Source organism: Coregonus lavaretus, assembly GCF_964263955.1.
Source record: "Coregonus lavaretus genome assembly, chromosome: 25".
Taxonomy (NCBI): Eukaryota; Metazoa; Chordata; class Actinopteri; order Salmoniformes; family Salmonidae; genus Coregonus; species Coregonus lavaretus.
In genome coordinates, this window is record NC_140012.1 from 25,039,693 (window position 1) to 25,058,016 (window position 18,324).

Sequence of the window (18,324 nt, forward strand, 5' to 3'; positions counted from 1 at the left end):
GTTTACAAACCAGTGATTAGGGTCACTATGTCATTGGTCAGTGGCCATCAGACCAGATGTTGGACAGTATATCAATAAACAGGGTCAGTTTGGAGTTTCAACGGATCTCTGACATTAACACATACAGTACTGTAACATAATGGTGATTATGGAGCTTCAACATATATAATATCTCTACAGTAACATCATGGGCAGCCAACAGTACACAACAATATTGTGTTATATTGCCAATTTGCCATTCAGCTACCAACAGAAAGATCAGACAGCCTTGGTTTGTCTGAACACACCTGTGACCAGTCTCTTACCCACGACATGTAAACAATAAGGGAAGTGAGGAGCGCTCTAGCAACAGACATTTGTCACTCTTTGTATCACTGCTGCCTGCATCTCCTACCTAGATAGATATATAATCATTTGTGATTCTGCTTGTAGTGAAATAGTGCCGTTTAAAGGGGTTGTTGAGTCCTCCAGCATTAGGAAGCTTTTAAGGCCAATAAAGCATCTGTCCAGTAATGGAGGTGATTATGCAGCTGAAACCTCCTTTACTTCTCTAATACACCTATCAAATACACTCCAATCTGTCTGGAAATGGAGCCTCGGAGCAATGTGATGATGACCTATGAGGGAAGATCAATGGTTGAGAGTGGATGTCAATTGTAAAGTGATTTGCTAGATGGAGTGATGCTATAATTTACTGTAAATGTGTGAGGAGGCTTTTGTAGTTACAGTACATTACTCTTCTACGGTATGCACCACTACATTAAAGAAGACTGTTTTTGTTGACATTATTTTAGCTTCCTTAAACACAATCAATATGGCAGCAATAACTAATATACCAATACATCAAACATGGCAGGAATCAATCAATCAATCAATCAAATGATCAATAGCACCTTCAGTTCAGTCATTTTTAGGGTAACATTTTCACAGACTACAATTACACAATAGTCTGGACAGTTTTAGCAATAGAAAAAACAATACAAGAGATTAGATACTACAATAAGCCCCATCACTTATCATGATGAATTCTAGGTTACTGCTTATTCTAGGAATCGCTAGCGACTAAAAGTATAACTCATATAATCTGGTAGAAAATCCTAAAATGTTTCATGTTGACTCATTCAACTGCTGAGAGTCAATATGCAAGCAAGAAAGTATACAGTCAACACCGAATTCAATTCTGCAAAAGGTAATTCAGACCTCTGCATTAAATCATTGCACAACAATAAATAGTAGAAACATTAAATCAAGTCTCTGAAAAAGAGCATGGGCTGCCAGCCAACACACACTACCTCTCATAGTAAAAGCAAACAGGTACAGTACTGAACCAGGATAATTATCTGCCCACCTAAGGCAAGTCTGACACACTACACTGTGGAGTCCCTAACTGTTCTGAAACAGATGTGTGCATTCAGCAGTACAGCACTGCAAGACAAATGCAAGTGCCACAGCCAAAAACAGCACTCACCCCAAACAGCTCATTACTGTTAGTAGTCTGTCATAATTCAGAATCAGAAGGAACGTTATGAGGATTATAAAATAATAAACGTGAGTAAGTGCATAGGTTCACAAACGGTATGTTGAAGTCTTAATACAGTATAACGGTATGGGACAGAATCAGCATGGTGCATCCAGGAACCATCGCCAGCAGTGAACTGTCAAGGGAGAACGGTCACCAAACACAGACGAGCAATAGCATAAAGCAGAATAATGAGAGGGGGGGGGGGGGGGGGGGAATAGCGAGAAAGAGAGAGACAGAAAAAAAGAAAGAAAGAAAGAAAGAAAGAAAGAAAGAAAGAAAGAAAGAAAGAAAGAAAGAAAGAAAGAAAGAAAGAAAGAAAGAAAGAAAGAAAGAAAGAAAGAAAGAAAGAAAGAAAGAAAGAAAGAAAGAAAGAAAGAGAGGAGGAGAGGAGGGAGAGAGTCCAATTCAGTGGAGTAAAACAAACACATTTTCATGGCCTGTTAAATGTCACTCAGTCTATATTTAGAGAATAATGCCAAAGAAGGAAATAAGTCTCACTGTCCTCTGGGGATCAGGAATCACTGTCTTATGATCTTATTGAACAAAATAGCTTTGCATTTGAATATTACATTATCCATACATAACCTTATAACCTTAGATAGTACAGTATCTTACAGTATAACAATTTCTATAATGAGTGTCTAATCATATCACTAGGACCCAGAGTTTTTACTGGTCTGGTCATGTGGTGAGGAAAAACTCAGGGCCCCAATCATTAGGTATCACTACCTACTTGATATACCTTATTAATGGTACCCAAAGGATCTGCACTGACTATCTTGCACTGACCCTACGCACACTCACTAGGCTATATATACACACCATATATGTACTCACTCACACACACTACATTGACACTCCCACACAAAACCCACACACATTCACATACACTACATACACACACACACACACACACACACACACACACACACACACATAACACACACGTACACCGACACAACACAAACATTCACAATACACACACTTTATTTTACTCTTATTATTATCTATCCTGATGCCTAGTCACTTTACCCTGTCTTCATGTCCACTACCGGTCAAAAGTTTTAGAACAACTACTCATTCAAGGGTTTTTCTTTATTTTTTAAACTATTTTCTACAATAGTGAAGACATCAAAACTATGAAATAACACATATGGAATCATGTAGTAACCCAAAAAGTGTTAAACAAATCAAAATACATTTTATATTTGAGATTCTTCAAATAGCCACCCTTTGCCTTGATGACAGCTTTGCACACTCTTGGCATTCTCTCAACCAGCTTCATGAGGTAGTCACCTGGAATGCATTTCTATTAACCCTCCCGTTGTCCTAGGGTCAAAATGACCCGCCACTGTGTTGAACCAACTTTATTTAATTTTTATATTTTTGGGATCATTTGTGAGAAGGAGGCAGTGAGACTTTAAAGAAAGTATCACTGCCTCCTTCTCACAAATGATCCAAAAAATATAAAAAATAAATAAAGTTGGTTCAACACAGTGGCGGGTCATTTTGACCCTAGGACAACGGGAGGGTTAACAGGTGTGCCTTCTTAAAAGTTAATTTGTGGAGGGGGGGGGGGGGTATACAGAAGATAGCCCTATCTGGTAAAAAAAATACCAAGTCCATATTATGGCAAGAACAGCTCAAATAAGTTCATTAGAGTTACCAGCCTCAGAAATTGCAGCACAAATAAATGCTTCACAGAGTTCAAGTAACAGGCACATCTCAACATCAACTGTTCAGAGGGGACTGTGTGAATCAGGCCTTCATGGTCGAATTGCTGCAAAGACACCACTACTAAAGGACACGAATAAGAAGAAGAGACCTGCTTGGGCCAAGAAACACAAGCGGTGGAAATTTGTCCTTTGGTCTGGAGTCCAAATTGGAGATTTTTGGTTCCAACCGCCGTGTCTTTGTGAGACGTGGTGTGGGTGAACAGATGATCGCCGCATGTGTATTTCCCACCGTAAAACATGGAGGAGGAGGTGTTATGGTGTAGGGGTGCTTTGCTGGTGACACTGTCTGTGATTAATTTAGAATTCAAGGCACACTTAACCAGCATGGCTACCACAGCATTCTGTAGCGATACGCTATCCCATCTGGTTTGGGTTTAGTGGGACTATCATTTGTTTTTCAACAGGACAATGACCCAAAGAAGGAGAGTGATGGAGTGCTGCATCAGATGACCTGGCCTCCACAATCCCCCGACCTCAACCAAATTGAGATGGTTTGGGATGAGTCGGACCGAAGAGTTAAGGAAAAGCAGCCAACAAGTGCTCAGCATATGTGGGAACTCCTTCAAGACTGTTGGAAAAGCATTCCAGGTGAAGCTGGTTGAGAGAATGCCAAGAGTGTGCAAAGCTGTCATCAAGGCAAAGGGTGGCTATTTGAAGATTCTCAAATATTAAATATACTTTGATTTTGTCAGGTCGTGTTGTAGGTGTGGTGTAGGAATCAAACGCAGGAAGCAGACTGAATTCCAAAAAGCTGTATTCCTGCCTAAACACAGGCAACAGGACAAAATAAGCCTGACAGCAAAATACGCACGAAGGCGAAAAGACAATGCGCACAAACAGGTGCGTCAGGATGAAATAAGTGCACACACAAGTGCAACGAACGCTCCAGCAAACAGTGGAGAAAAATAACGCTCAACCGAGCAATACACAGACTGACGGTAACAATCACACACAACACAAGACAAACACAACGAGAAACTTATAGGACACTAATTACTACAAAACAGAAACAGGTGTAGAAACAAACAGACAAAAGCAAACGAACATGAAACATCAATCGGTGGCAGCTAGAATTCCGGAGACGACGAACGCCGAAGCCCGCCCGAACAAGGGAGAGAGGCAGCCTCGGCCGAAACCGTGACAGTACCCCCCCCTTGACGCGCGGCTCCAGACGCGCGCCGACTCCGGCCTTGGGGACGACCCGGAGGCCGCGGCGCAGGGCGCGTCGGATACCCCCGATGGAATTCCGTCAGGAGCGACGGGTCCAAGATGTCTCTCCTCGGCACCCAGCACCGCTCCTCCGGACCGTACCCCTCCCACTCCACTAGATACTGAAGACCCCCTCTCCGACGTCTAGAATCCAAGATGGATCTCACGGTGTACGCCGGTACCCCCTCGATGTCCAACGGGGGCGGGGGGGTCTCCAAGATCTCATGTTCTTGGAGTGGGCCTGCTACCACCGGCCTGAGAAGGGACACATGGAACGAGGGGTTAATACACTTATACTCAACTGGTAACTGTAATCTATAACATACCTCGTTCAACCTTCTCAGGACTTTAAATGGCCCTACAAACCGCCGACCCAGCTTCCGACAGGGCAGGCGGAGGGGCAGGTTTCTGGCAGAGAGCCAGACTCGATCTCCAGGTGCGTACACTGGCCCCTCACTGCGGTGTAGGTCGGCGCTCGTCTTCTGTCGACGTATGGCACGCTGCAGATGGACGTGTGCAGCGTCCCACGTCTCCTCCGAGCGCCGCACCCACTCATCCACAGCGGGGGCCTCGATCTGGCTCTCATGCCATGGTGCCAGAACCGGCTGGTACCCCAAAACACACTGAAAAGGGGTTAGTTGGGTGGAGGAGTGGCGGAGAGAGTTCTGTGCCATCTCGGCCCAGGGCACATATCTCGCCCACTCCTCCGGCCGATCCCGGCAGTACGTTCTGAGAAACCTACCCACATCCTGGTTAACGCGTTCCACCTGCCCATTACTCTCCGGGTGGTAACCCGAGGTGAGGCTCACCGAGACCCCCAACCGCTCCATAAAAGCTCTCCAGACTCTGGAGGTGAATTGGGGACCTCGGTCAGCCACAATGTCCTCGGGCACCCCGTAGTGCCGGAACACATGGGTGAATATAGCTTCGGCGGTCTGCAGGGCAGTAGGAAGACCCGGCATGGGGAGCAAACGACAGGCCTTAGAGAACCGGTCCACAACGACCAGGATGGTAGTATTCCCTTGAGAGAGGGGAAGGTCAGTTATAAAATCCACCGAGAGGTGGGACCATGGTCGTTGTGGAACGGGCAGGGGCAGTAACTTACCCCTAGGCAGATGTCTAGGCGCCTTACACTGGGCGCACACCGAGCAGGAGGAAACATAAACCCTCACATCCCTGGCCAACGTGGGCCACCAATATTTGGCACTAAGACAGTGCACTGTCCGGCCGATACCCGGGTGTCCAGAGGAGGGTGACGTGTGAGCCCAATAGATCAATCGATCCCGACACTCGAGCGGAACATACTTCCGACCCTCCGGGCATTGTGGTGGACTAGGGTCGGTGCGTAATGCCCGCTCGAGCTCAGAATCGAGCTCCCACACCACCGGTGCCACTAGACACGACTCCGGCAGTATGGGAGTGGGCTCCACGAACCTCTCCTCCCCGTCATACAGCCGAGACAGCGCATCTGCCTTCCCGTTTTGTGACCCAGGGATGTAGGTGATCTTAAAAGAGAAACGGGTCAAAAACATACTCCATCTAGCCTGCCGAGGGTTCAGCCTCCTCGCTGCCCGGATGTACTCCAGGTTACGGTGGTCCGTCAAAATGAGGAAAGGGTGTTGAGCCCCCTCAAGCCAGTGCCTCCACACCTTAAGGGCCTGTACCACAGCTAACAGCTCCCTGTCCCCTATGTCATAATTTCGCTCCGCCGGGCTGAGCTTCTTGGAATAGAAGGCACAGGGGCGGAGTTTAGGTGGCGCGCCTGACCGTTGTGAAAGCACGGCGCCAATACCGGCCTCAGACGCGTCCACCTCTACCTGAAATGGTAAAGAGGGATCCGGATGCGCCAGCACCGGAGCCGAGGTAAACAGGTCCTTCAGCCTCCCAAACGCCCTGTCCGCCTCGACTGACCACTGCAGACGCACCGGACCCCCCTTCAAGAGAGACGTGATGGGAGCTGCCACTTGCCCAAAACCCCGGATAAACCTCCGGTAGTAATTCGCAAACCCCAAAAACTGCTGCACCTCTTTCACAGTGGTTGGTGTTTGCCAATTACGCACGGCCGACGCTCGGTCTACCTCCATCTTCACCCCTGACGCTGACAACTGATACCCCAAAAAGGAGATAGACTCCTGGAAAAACAGACACTTCTCTGCCTTCACATACAGGTCGTGCTCCACCAGCCTCCGCAACACTCTGCGCACCAGGGCCACATGCTCGACACGGGTAGGTGAGTACACGAGAATGTCATCTATGTACACAACGACTCCCTGTCCCTGCATGTCCCTGAAGATCTCATCCACAAATGATTGGAAGACCGACGGAGCATTCATCAACCCGTATGGCATGACTAGATACTCGTAATGGCCCGAGGTGGTACTAAAGGCTGTTTTCCATTCATCATCCTTCTTGATGCGCACCAAGTTGTACGCGCTCCTGAGATCTAATTTCGTGAAGAAACGCGCCCCATGCAACGACTCAGTCATGGTCGCAATCAGCGGGAGTGGATAACTATACTTCACCGTAATCTGATTGAGACCACGGTAATCGATGCACGGACGCAACCCACCATCCTTCTTCTTCACGAAAAAGAAACTCGAGGACGCGGGGGAAGTGGACGGCCGTATGTATCCTTGTCTCAGCGATTCGTCTATGTAAATCTCCATAGCTTTCTTCTCCTCCTGAGACAGAGGATACACATGACTCCGTGGGAGCGCAGCTCCTGCCTGAAGGTTTATCGCACAATCCCCCTGCCTATGGGGTGGCAACCGCGTCGCCCTCGCCTTACTAAACGCGATAGCCAAATCCCCATACTCAGGTGGAATGTGCAATGCGGGCACCTGGTTTGGACTCTCCACCGAGGTAGCCCCTACGGAAACGCCCAAACATCTACCCACACACTGAGCAGACCACTCCATCAGAGCCCTCTCCTGCCACGAAATCACTGGGTTATGGGTACTCAACCAGGGCATGCCCAGCACCACCGGATACGCAGGAGAGTCAATCAGGAACAGCTGAATCATCTCCTGATGATCCCCCTGCGCACACATCCTAAGTGGCGCCGTGACCTCCCTGATCAAGCCCGTACCCAACGGACGACTATCTAGGGCGTGAACGGGAAAAGGAACATCAACAGGAATGAGGGGAATCCCTAACGCTAAACAAAACTTTTTATCAATAAAATTCCCAGCTGCGCCTGAATCTACCAGCGCCTTATGCTGGGCATGAGGTGCTACCTGTGGAAAACATACAGGCATACAGAAATGGGCAACAGAGAGCTCTGGGTGAGTGGGGCGCCTACTCACCTGGAAGGAATCCCCAGTGCGGGACCTGTCGTCATCTCCCCTAGGAGGCCATCCCCAGCACCTAGCCGCGGTGTGTCCTCCCCGACCACAGTTGGTGCAGTGGATGGACCCCCTAGTCTGCCGACTCCTCCTATCTCTAGCGCCAGCGCCCCCGAGCTCCATAGGACACGGCTCGGATGCGCTGGAGGATGGAATGGACGGACCCCCCTCAGGACGTCCGCGGGTAGCCAATAGGTTATCTAACCTGATTGACATGTCAACCAGCTGGTCGAAAGTGAGACTGGTGTCCCGACAGGCCAGCTCCCGACGGACGTCCTCTCTGAGGCTACATCGGTATAGATCGATGAGGGCCCGCTCATTCCACCCTGCATCTGCCGCTAGAGTACGGAATTCGAGTGCGAATTCCTGGGCACTCCTCCTCCCCTGCCTGAGGAAGACCAGACGCTCCCCCGCCGCTTTCCCCTCCGGGGGATGGTCGAACACCGCCCTAAAGCGGCGGGAGAACTCGGTGTATGTAATAGTCGTGGCGTCGATCTTCCTCCACTCCGCGTTGGCCCACTCCAACGCTTTACCGGCCAGGCAGGAGATCAGGGCGGACACGCTCTCATGCCCTGAAGGTGCCGGATGTACTGTGGCCAGGTACAGCTCTACCTGGAGCAGGAATCCCTGACACCCAGCTGCGGTCCCGTCGTAGGACCTCGGGAGAGATAGTCGGACTCCGCGAGGTTCCGGCGCTGGACTGGGTGGGCTGGCCGATGGTGCTGGCAGGGCGGCTGGCGGTGGAGGCGGACCCCAGCCTCGGAGGGTGGTCATCACCTCCTGCAGGGCGGCCCCCATCTGCAGGAGCTGCTCTTGCTGTTCCCGAACCTGGGTTTCCAGTCTTGAATGTGCTGCTTCGGCTCCTGCTGATTCCATACTGTAAGGTGTGTGATTCTGTCAGGTCGTGTTGTAGGTGTGGTGTAGGAATCAAACGCAGGAAGCAGACTGAATTCCAAAAAGCTGTATTCCTGCCTAAACACAGGCAACAGGACAAAATAAGCCTGACAGCAAAATACGCACGAAGGCGAAAAGACAATGCGCACAAACAGGTGCGTCAGGATGAAATAAGTGCACACACAAGTGCAACGAACGCTCCAGCAAACAGTGGAGAAAAATAACGCTCAACCGAGCAATACACAGACTGACGGTAACAATCACACACAACACAAGACAAACACAACGAGAAACTTATAGGACACTAATTACTACAAAACAGAAACAGGTGTAGAAACAAACAGACAAAAGCAAACGAACATGAAACATCAATCGGTGGCAGCTAGAATTCCGGAGACGACGAACGCCGAAGCCCGCCCGAACAAGGGAGAGAGGCAGCCTCGGCCGAAACCGTGACAGATTTGTTTAAACTCTTTTGTTTACTACATGATTCCATGTGTTATTTCATAGTGTTGATATCTTCACTATTATTCTACAATGTAAAAAATAGTACAAATAAAGAAAAACCCTTGAATGAGTAGGTGTGTCCAAACTTTTGACTGGTACTGTACATATCTACCTTAAATACCTTGTACCTCTGCACGTTGATCTGGTACTGGTACTCCCTGTACATGGCTACATTCTTGTGTATTTTATTTCATTCTTCTTGTGTTACTATTTTATTTGTATTATTTATTATTGTTATTTATCATTATTATTTTTAAACTCTGCATCGTTGGGAAGGGCTCATAAGCAAGCATTTCACGGTAAAGACTGTACCAGTAAGTGACACTGATATGATTAAACTGCATTACTTGGAACTACAATACCCACAATCCACCACATCCACATTGTTTACCTCTGTGTAGTTGCCTCCTTCTAGTAAATACAGGTTAAGGTCAGATAATCAAAGATGTGGTCTGGTTACAGCTCATTAGTAAAGTTTCCCCTCTGAAGTAAGACCCCAGCCGGATGACCACATGGTCCACATTCCCTCAGATGGATTCCTCATACCAACCAATCAGATTAAAGACTTAGAGACAGACAGGAAGTGTCATCTCACATGACAGATGCCCATCTCCCTCTCTAACTTACTTCCTTCATAAGGTATGGAAGTAACAGTAATCTCCACACCCCTAAAGGAAAAATTGTACTTGGTTAAGGGTTTAGTGAGAGTCTCGTTGGTCGTTTTCACACATGAAAAGACATAAGACAAATGGTTATGCAAGTAATTCTTCATTAAAATGTCTAACAACATAAGTCTTTAGCCATAGCAGCCAGTATTCTCTGAGTTCAGTTGAGGTCACAAACAAAAAAAAATCATTCAAAAAGGCAGAGACAGTGATGATTACAATATTTACAGATCCTTGAGCTGATCTCAGACAGGAACAATGCTGCCAACATTTGTGAATTTGATACGACCACACTAAATTATTGTGAACACCGCCAAATACTATCTGGCAGGTCTGTCAGTAACCCATTTGATTTGGCTCAAGATGGAGCAGGATAACGCTAGCAGTGCTAGCCCACCAGTGTTTTTATCCATGGCTGGGCACAAATGCTTCAGGTGTGAGATGATTTCCACACAATCACAAGACAAAGATAAGGTGGAACTGGAAAATGGACAGGGATTTGTCTGCCCTAAATGTACCACCATCAAGCCTCTTAGGGAAGAGATCCTCTGGCTGTTAGCTTGGCTGCGAGAAAAGGAAAACCTGCTTTCTAAGTACACTGACCTTGCTGTAACCCAGGAAAACCACATCTCAGTTATAAATGGCATATATAACAAGGCATTTAGAAATGCCAGATGGGCTCATTTTTCTAACTTGATCACTAATAATCAGAATAATTTGAGAGTGCTCTTCTCGACCATTGATGGCCTGCTAAATTCTACCCCCGCAAACCTAAATGTGATGAGTTTGTGGCATATTTCAGAGATAAGATAACAAACATTAGGCTGAGTATCAGTCAAGCAAGACCTGATGAGAAGTTTGATGATATGTGCCCTAACCTACCACGCAAAGGCACTATGGATTTATTTTCCCTGGTTGACACAGACATGCTCAGGAAAGTGATATCACAACTTAAGCCTTCTACCTGCCTATCCCCACCACCTTCTTCAAAACAGTTTTTAATTGCATATCTGAAGAGGTGCAAGCTATTGTTATTCACAGGCACTTTCCCTACTGCACTAAAAACTGCTATGGTGAAACCCCTTCTGAAGAAAAGTAATCTAGATTCTTCAGCTCTTATCAATTTTCGACCAATCTCCAACCTTCCATTCTTAAGAAAGGTTCTGGAGAAATTGGTTTTCAAACCACTAAATTATTTTTGAAGTGCCAGCTGTATTTTTGAAAAATTCCTATTTGGTTTTCGGCCCACCACAGCACAGAGACAGCCTTAGTTAAAGTGGTAAATGACCTTAGAGCCAACACAGATACCAAACAGCTCTCCGTCCTTGTACTCTTGGATTTAAGTGCTGCATTCAACACTGTTGACCATGATGTCCTTCTGGACAGACTGGAGAGGTGGGTTGGCCTCTCATTTCCAGTTCTAAATTGGTTTAGGACCTATTTTACCGGTCGAGAGTTTTTTGTCACCCTTGGTGAACATAACTCATAACTCAAAATACATACCACACGTTGCGTTCCACAGGGTTCGATTTTAGGTCTGGTACTGTTCAGTTTATATATGTTACCCCTTGGCAGCGTTATCAGAAAGCACAGCATTGATTTTCACTGCTACACAGACGATACACAACTTTACATTTCTGTGTCACCAGAGGATTTTAGCTCCACAGATAAATTATTAGACTGTAGTAGTGATTTAAATACTTGAATGGCTCACAACTTCCTCCAGCTAAATCAAGACAAGACCAAGGTACTTACAGTGCCTTGCAAAAGTATTAATCCCCCTTGGCATTTTTCCTATTTTGTTGCATTACAACCTGTAATTTAAATGGATTTTTATTTGGATTTCATGTAATGGACATACACAAAATAGTCCAAATTGTTGAAGTGAAATGAAAAAAATGACTTGTTTCAAAAAATTATACAAAATAAATAACGGAAAAGTGGTGCGTGCATATGTATTCACCGCCTTTGCTATGAAGCCCGTAAATAAGATCTGGTGCAACAAATTACCTTCAGAAGTCACATAATTAGTTAAATAAAGTCCACCTGTGTGCAATCTAAGTGTCACATGATCTGTCACCTGATCTCAGTATATATACACCTGTTCTGAAAGGCCCCAGAGTCTGCAACACCACTAAGCAATGGGCACCACCAAGCAAGCGGCACCATGAAGACTAAGGAGCTCTCCAAACAAACAGGTCAGGGACAAAGTTGTGGAGAAGTACAGATCAGGGTTGGGTTATAAAAAAATATCTGAAACTTTGAACATCCCACAGACCACCATTAAATCCATTATAAAAAAATGGAAAGAATATGTCACCACAACAAACCTGCCAAGAGAAGGCCGCCCACCAAAACTCACGGACCAGGCAAGGAGGGCATTAATCAGAGAGGCAACAAAGATACCAAAGATAACCCTGAAGGAGCTGCAAAGCTCCACAGCAGAGATTGGAGTATCTGTCCATAGGACCACTTTAAGCCGTACACTCAACAGAGCTGGGATTTACAGAAGAGTGGCCAGAAAAAAATAAGCAAACACGTTTGGTGTTCGCCAAAAGGCATGTGGGAGACTCCCCAAACATATGGAAGAAGGTACTCTGGTCAGATGAGACTAAAATTGAGCTTTTTGGCCGTCAAGGAAAACGCTATGTCTGGCGCAAACCCAACACCTCTCATCACCCCGAGAACACCATGTTTTTCATCGGCAGGGACTGGGAAACTGGTCAGAATTTAAGGAATTATGGATGGCGCTAAATACAGGGAAATTCTTGAGGGAAACCTGTTTCAGTCTTCCAGAGATTTGAGACTGGGATGGAGGTTCACCTTCAAGCAGGACAATTACCCTAAGCATACTGCTAAAGCAACACTCGAGTGGTTTAAGGGGAAACATTTAAATGTCTTGGAATGGCCTGGTCAAAGCCCAGAGCTCAATCCACTTGAGAATCTGTGGTATGACTTAAAGATTGCTGTACACCAGCGGAACCCATCCAACTTGAAGGAGCTGGAGCAGTTTTGCCTTGAAGAATGGGCAAAAATCCCAGTGGCTAGATGTGCCAAGCTTATAGAGACATACCCCAAGAGACTTGCAGCTGTAATTGCTGCAAAAGGTGGCTCTACAAGGTATTGACTTTGGGGGGGTGAATAGTTATGCACGCTCAAGTATTCTGTTTTTTTGTCTTATTTCTTGTTTGTTTCACAATAAAAAAATATTTTGCATCTTCAAAGTGGTAGGCATGTTGTGCAAATCAAATGATACAAACCCCCCAAAAATCCATTTAAATTCCAGGTTGTACGGCAACAAAATAGGAAAAATGAGGGTGAATACTTTCGCAAGCCACTGTATTGTTGGAGTCAAATTACAGAGAGAGAATCTGGCCTCACGTTTTAATTCACGGGCAATAAAGATGAAACACCAGGTAGAAAACCTAGGTGTTATTTTAGATTATAAACTCAATTTCGAATCACACAGTAGGAATGTGACCAAAATAGCTTTTTACCACCTGAGGAACATTGCCAAGGTGCGGACGTTTCTCTCTCAGGCTGATACAGAGAGACTCATCCATGCTTTTATTACAAGCAGGCTTGACTACTGTAATGCTCTCCTGTCTAGTCTACCCAAGAAAGCCATTGGTCAACTGCAAAACATACAGAATGCTGCAGCACGGGTACTGACCAAGACCAGACGGAGAGCATACATTACACTGGTTTTAAGGTCTCTGCATTGGCTGCCTGTGAGTTTTAGAATACATTTTAAGATTATTCTATTGGTTTTGAAATCAATCCAAGATTGTGCACCCCAATACATGTCAGACATGCTTTTAAGTTATGTACCCAGTAGGTCCCACAGGTCCTCTGGCACTGGCCTTTTAACTATCCCAAAGTCTAGGACCAAGAGGCATGGAGAGGCAGCCTTTAGTTACTATGCCCCCAGCCTTTGGAATAGCCTGGCAGCAAACCTGAGGGGGGCCAAAACTGTGGACATATTTAAAAGAGATCTTAAAACACACTTTTTAGCTTTGCTTTTCCTTAGGGGGCTTTTTAGTCGTTCAGTTTTTATTGTTATTCTTTTGTTTTTTATCTTATGTTTGTTGTGTAGTAAATATTGAGAAAAAAAATGCATTGTTTTTATTTGTTTTTTTCCTGTGAAGCACATTATGTTTTTTTCCATGTCTGAAATGTGCTGTATAAATAAAGCTTGATTAGATTAGATTTGATTTGAAGACTCCATTTTGGCTCTGAGGCTATGCAGTTTCACTCACACCCCTACCAGTTTTACCTAACAGGAGGGTCACTGTGGGTTTACCCTGAGCCCTGTCTGCAGCAGATGGGGTCCATCTAAAGCACATTGTGATAACATTCATAATGCTTGACACTAAGCAAGCTCCCCGTAATCCCTCCACCAGCAAAATGAGCAAAAGGAAAAGCCTGTTTACACCCATCGCCAAATAATCCCCATAGATTACCATTACTTTTCATTGGGACTCAGAAATTGGGATTTTAGGAGGCTGCATCCCACCTGGATTGTACTAGGATGTCTATATGTAGAAATGGGAAGGATTGAATGTATCTCTGTGGGCATAATCTGAGTCATGTTCAGCAGGGAGTACAGGTGGTAAGCTACCTCCTCTATCTCAAGAGCCTTTACTGAACAAAACCGCAGATGATATCTACAGTATATATCTTTTATTTTTACAGTCTATGGATGATACTGTAAATGTAAATGTAAATGTAAATGATACCATTGGGAGCAGAGATTCAAGGGTAGGTACCTGATGTGGCCGATGAGCGTCTGCTGCTCGTCAGTGGTGAGGATGTCTGGGAGGACAGAGGCCAGCCAATCAACCTTCTTCTCCGCAGCGTACTGCTTCAGCACCGCAAACAGCTTCTCCTTCACCTCAGGCTCCTCCCCCAAAATCTGGTCAATCTGAAAGATATCAATAACTGTTGTTGAAGGGCCTATATTGTATACAGACTCCCTAAAGAAAGATGGTAAACCTTTACAAAGAAGTATCAAATTAGTTAACTAAGGAAGTAAGCTCAGTAGGCTTGCGTAATGATTTTCTAACAGTAAAGTGTCTCTTTCAAAATGTTGTTTTCTCTGAACATCAATATTCCCCTGTATAGCTCCAAGTCATATAACAGTTAGTTTAATTGAAAGCCTCACCTTCCTGTTGAACTCCAGGGCCTTGTGTTTGCGGTCCGTCCTCATCCCGTCTCCCTCAGGCTGTATCTCATCCATATTCTCACTGCTGCGTACTTTCCGTCTGGGCCCCAGACACAGCACCCCCAGCCTCAGAGTACGCCCCTGGGATGCCTTGATCAGCGCCGCCGCCATCTCGTGCTGCCTCACCGGGATCCCATTGACCTCCATGACGTAGTCGCCGGCCCGCAGGCCACCCCGTCCTGCCGGAGAGCAGGGGGAACAGTCCTCCACCAGAAGGGGGCAGTCTCCCACGATGGTGAAGCCGAAACGACCGTCAGGACCCGGGGTGATGTCCATCTGAGAGGCAGAGATTGAATTCTTATTTAACTTTCACTGTATTATATTAAGATAGAGAGAAATTATTTTCACTAATGACTTGAAAAGTATGGCCTTGCCGATGATATTAGCATGACAAATCCAGCATTGCCCCTACAGTTTCTGAGGTTACATGAGGTATCAGAAATACAGTGAGTCAGATTTTCAGTAGGCACAAACAGAAATACAGAAATACTTAAAATCCGAAGTATCAAACATTGTGCTACAGTATGATGGTGCCAGGTGAGTCCCAGTCAGAGCGAGTTCAGACCTGCTGGATGCGAGACACCACTCCGATGCTGGGAGGGATGTTCCTCTGGGTCTGAGCGATGGCGATAACGGCCTGGAATCCCAAAGTGCACACATTCTGGCCCTCGATCTCCAGCACCTGGTCACAGAGAGACAGAATAAGGAAGAGACAGAGAAACAGCTTTTCCAGTATAAATCCCTGTTCATACTATTATCATACCATCGTAGTATTAACATACCTGTAGTACTATTAAATGCATGTTTGTCAATTGACTTGCCTTGTTAAATAATGGTTAAATAAAGGATTATAATAATTGCTGATTGGGCCTTTCGGTTTAGTTTAGAATCTAGAATCTCTCTGACCTGGTCACCTGGCTGCAGCCCCGCCAGGTAGGCACTGCTCCCCTCCTCCACAGACAGGATGTAGCTGGGACCACTTCCTCCCAGCTGGAAGCCAAACTCCTCTGGCCAGCCCTGATTGGACGTCGGCATCGCAATGACTACACGAGAGAAAATAAGAATGACGAAGAGGAGAGGAATATGAAGAAACACATGGAGTATGACGAGAATCAACTGAAAGATGTTCTGTCGCCTGTGGATTGAGATGAGAAGCAGTGCGGTGCTCTCAGCCCCTGTCGAACCCTTGGGGTCGCTGACCTCGAACACAACTCCAAAGGCATCTAAGAGTACTTGCCCTCGAGGAGCGTGAAGCACTCTCTTCCAAAGTTAATCAATTTTACTGTACATCCAAGTTCACTGAATCTCTCTCTATCTGACGGAAGGCTCTGAAATAATATCAAACTATTGCTTGCATGAGAGTGACTCAAGCATATAAGACGCAATGTTTTCTATGCAAAAATATCTGCCATAGCCAAACACAGAAAACACATTTAAATCTAGGAGTGCAGCTTATCGTGCTTTTTGTGGTAATACACTCAAATCACTAATGCATCATTTTGGAAGCTTTATAACATTATATAAACTTTAACAGGTATAGCATTGAAACAGGATCAGCATGAATAAACCTACATGAGTTTGCTTCCAAAAACGTCCCTGACACGACAGGTCACACATGCCAAATATAGAATTATACAAATATCTATTCTGTCTGATCATGTTTAACAGATAATCTAACATTAACCCTACAACAGAGTCAGTTTCTGCTTTCAACCTCCAAAGTCTTGAAACAGTACAGTAATGTGTTTCAATAAGTGGATGAAAGTCATACAGACAGACTTACAGTCATCTTTAGATGGATAGCGAGGGACGGCAGGCTTGTTCTGGTTCCTGAAAGAGTATCTGCCTTTCTTGTTCTGCAGAAATTTCTTCATCTTGTATCAGACTTGATCAAACTGCAGGTGGCCTGCCTGTGAGCTAATATCCAACCTGGCTTCCTAACTGTTTCACCAGAGTAAAAAAGCCCCTCGGACCACAACAACAGCACCCATTTCAACAAGATGGGTTGCCAATTCAAAATACCCTATCTTCAGAGTCATCCACATTGCCACCTCAACACGAGAAAGGGGTGACAGTGCATGAAACACCGGTGAAGACTTGTCACAGAGTTGCTCCAGAATCTCCTCCCAGAGTGTGCCCTTGCAGTCCTCCAGCCCGTTTACACAGTGTTAATCATAAAACTGGGACGCTCTCGCTCCACTCTGTTCCTTAATAAAACCTCTCTCTAAAAAGGGTATTGTGAGGCCCCATTTTCTTCTATAAATACTCCTCTGTCTCTTTTCCTGCTCTCTCTCACGGCTAGGTGCCTCTCCAAGGGACGGAGACTGGCCCAGAATCACTGTGTGTGTGTCGATCAAGGAGGGGTTGATGAGCGCACTAATTAGAGTGTCTGCCTGGGTGCGTTCATGTGTGTGGGGTGTATTGTAGTGTGTGTGTGCTGGTGTGTAAGTGTGTGTGTGTGTTAGTGTGTGTGTGTGTTAGTGTGCCCCAATGCTCAGTCCCATTGAGAAGGAGCAGGGGCAATTTAAGACTTTGCTCTGGATTAGTGGGATTACAGGCTGAATTTTAAAATCCCCCCCACCCCCCCCCATCAGGACAGGGTATGTATGCCTCTGCTCTGATCTGGGTTACTTTAAAACAGTGCTGCAGCAACCTGTCCCTGAGGCAATTTACAGTAAGCTAGAGTATTGGGAAATACAGGGGCAATCAGTAGGCTAGTTAGTTAGTCACATGGCCCTCAGTCAATAGTAATTGAGCACTGCCAGTGAGTTGTGGTATATAATTTATATCAGTGCGTGTGCTGTACATGAATTCCAATCGAAAAAGGTTAATCACACACACAATACGGATAATGGAATTGCTGATCAGAGGAGGGCCTAACAGTAAACCTACACAAAATAGCAGGGGGTTAATGAGAGGGCTTCATTGTAGGAAGATACTTTTATTGGAGATGAGGGACTTTATGGAGCATGGCACAGGGCTACTGTGAGAGTAGTTTTGCGTTTTTCTTCTAAAGGAAATCAGTAATAACATTGTAATAGCATAGTAATAACAAATGGAAGTTGTAACAGTAATAACACATGGTCTATAATTGGCCTAAATACTGTACACTAGTATGTATGCATGCTAAGACAGCTATGTAAATTACTTATTTTCCAACAGAAAACAGCAGAGGTGGAAACAGTACCCAATTGTCATATTTGAGTTAAAGGAACAGCACAGC

The 18,324-nt window shown here is 45.6% G+C and overlaps 1 protein-coding gene across 1 annotated transcript in view; it reads right to left on the reverse strand.

Annotated features, from left to right (window-relative positions):
• The window catches only part of grid2ipb (glutamate receptor, ionotropic, delta 2 (Grid2) interacting protein, b), a gene marked incomplete at both ends in the record, with an annotated part of 27,203 nt that extends 10,228 nt beyond the window's left edge, over positions 1-16,975 (reverse strand). Inside the window, 5 exons of the mRNA XM_084141872.1 lie at positions 14,647-14,801; positions 15,042-15,377; positions 15,667-15,783; positions 16,008-16,144; positions 16,885-16,975. Coding sequence (XP_083997998.1) covers positions 14,647-14,801; positions 15,042-15,377; positions 15,667-15,783; positions 16,008-16,144; positions 16,885-16,975 — 836 coding nt within the window. The remainder of the gene's footprint in view (positions 1-14,646; positions 14,802-15,041; positions 15,378-15,666; positions 15,784-16,007; positions 16,145-16,884) is intronic.
• Between the last annotated feature and the right edge of the window lie 1,349 nt (positions 16,976-18,324).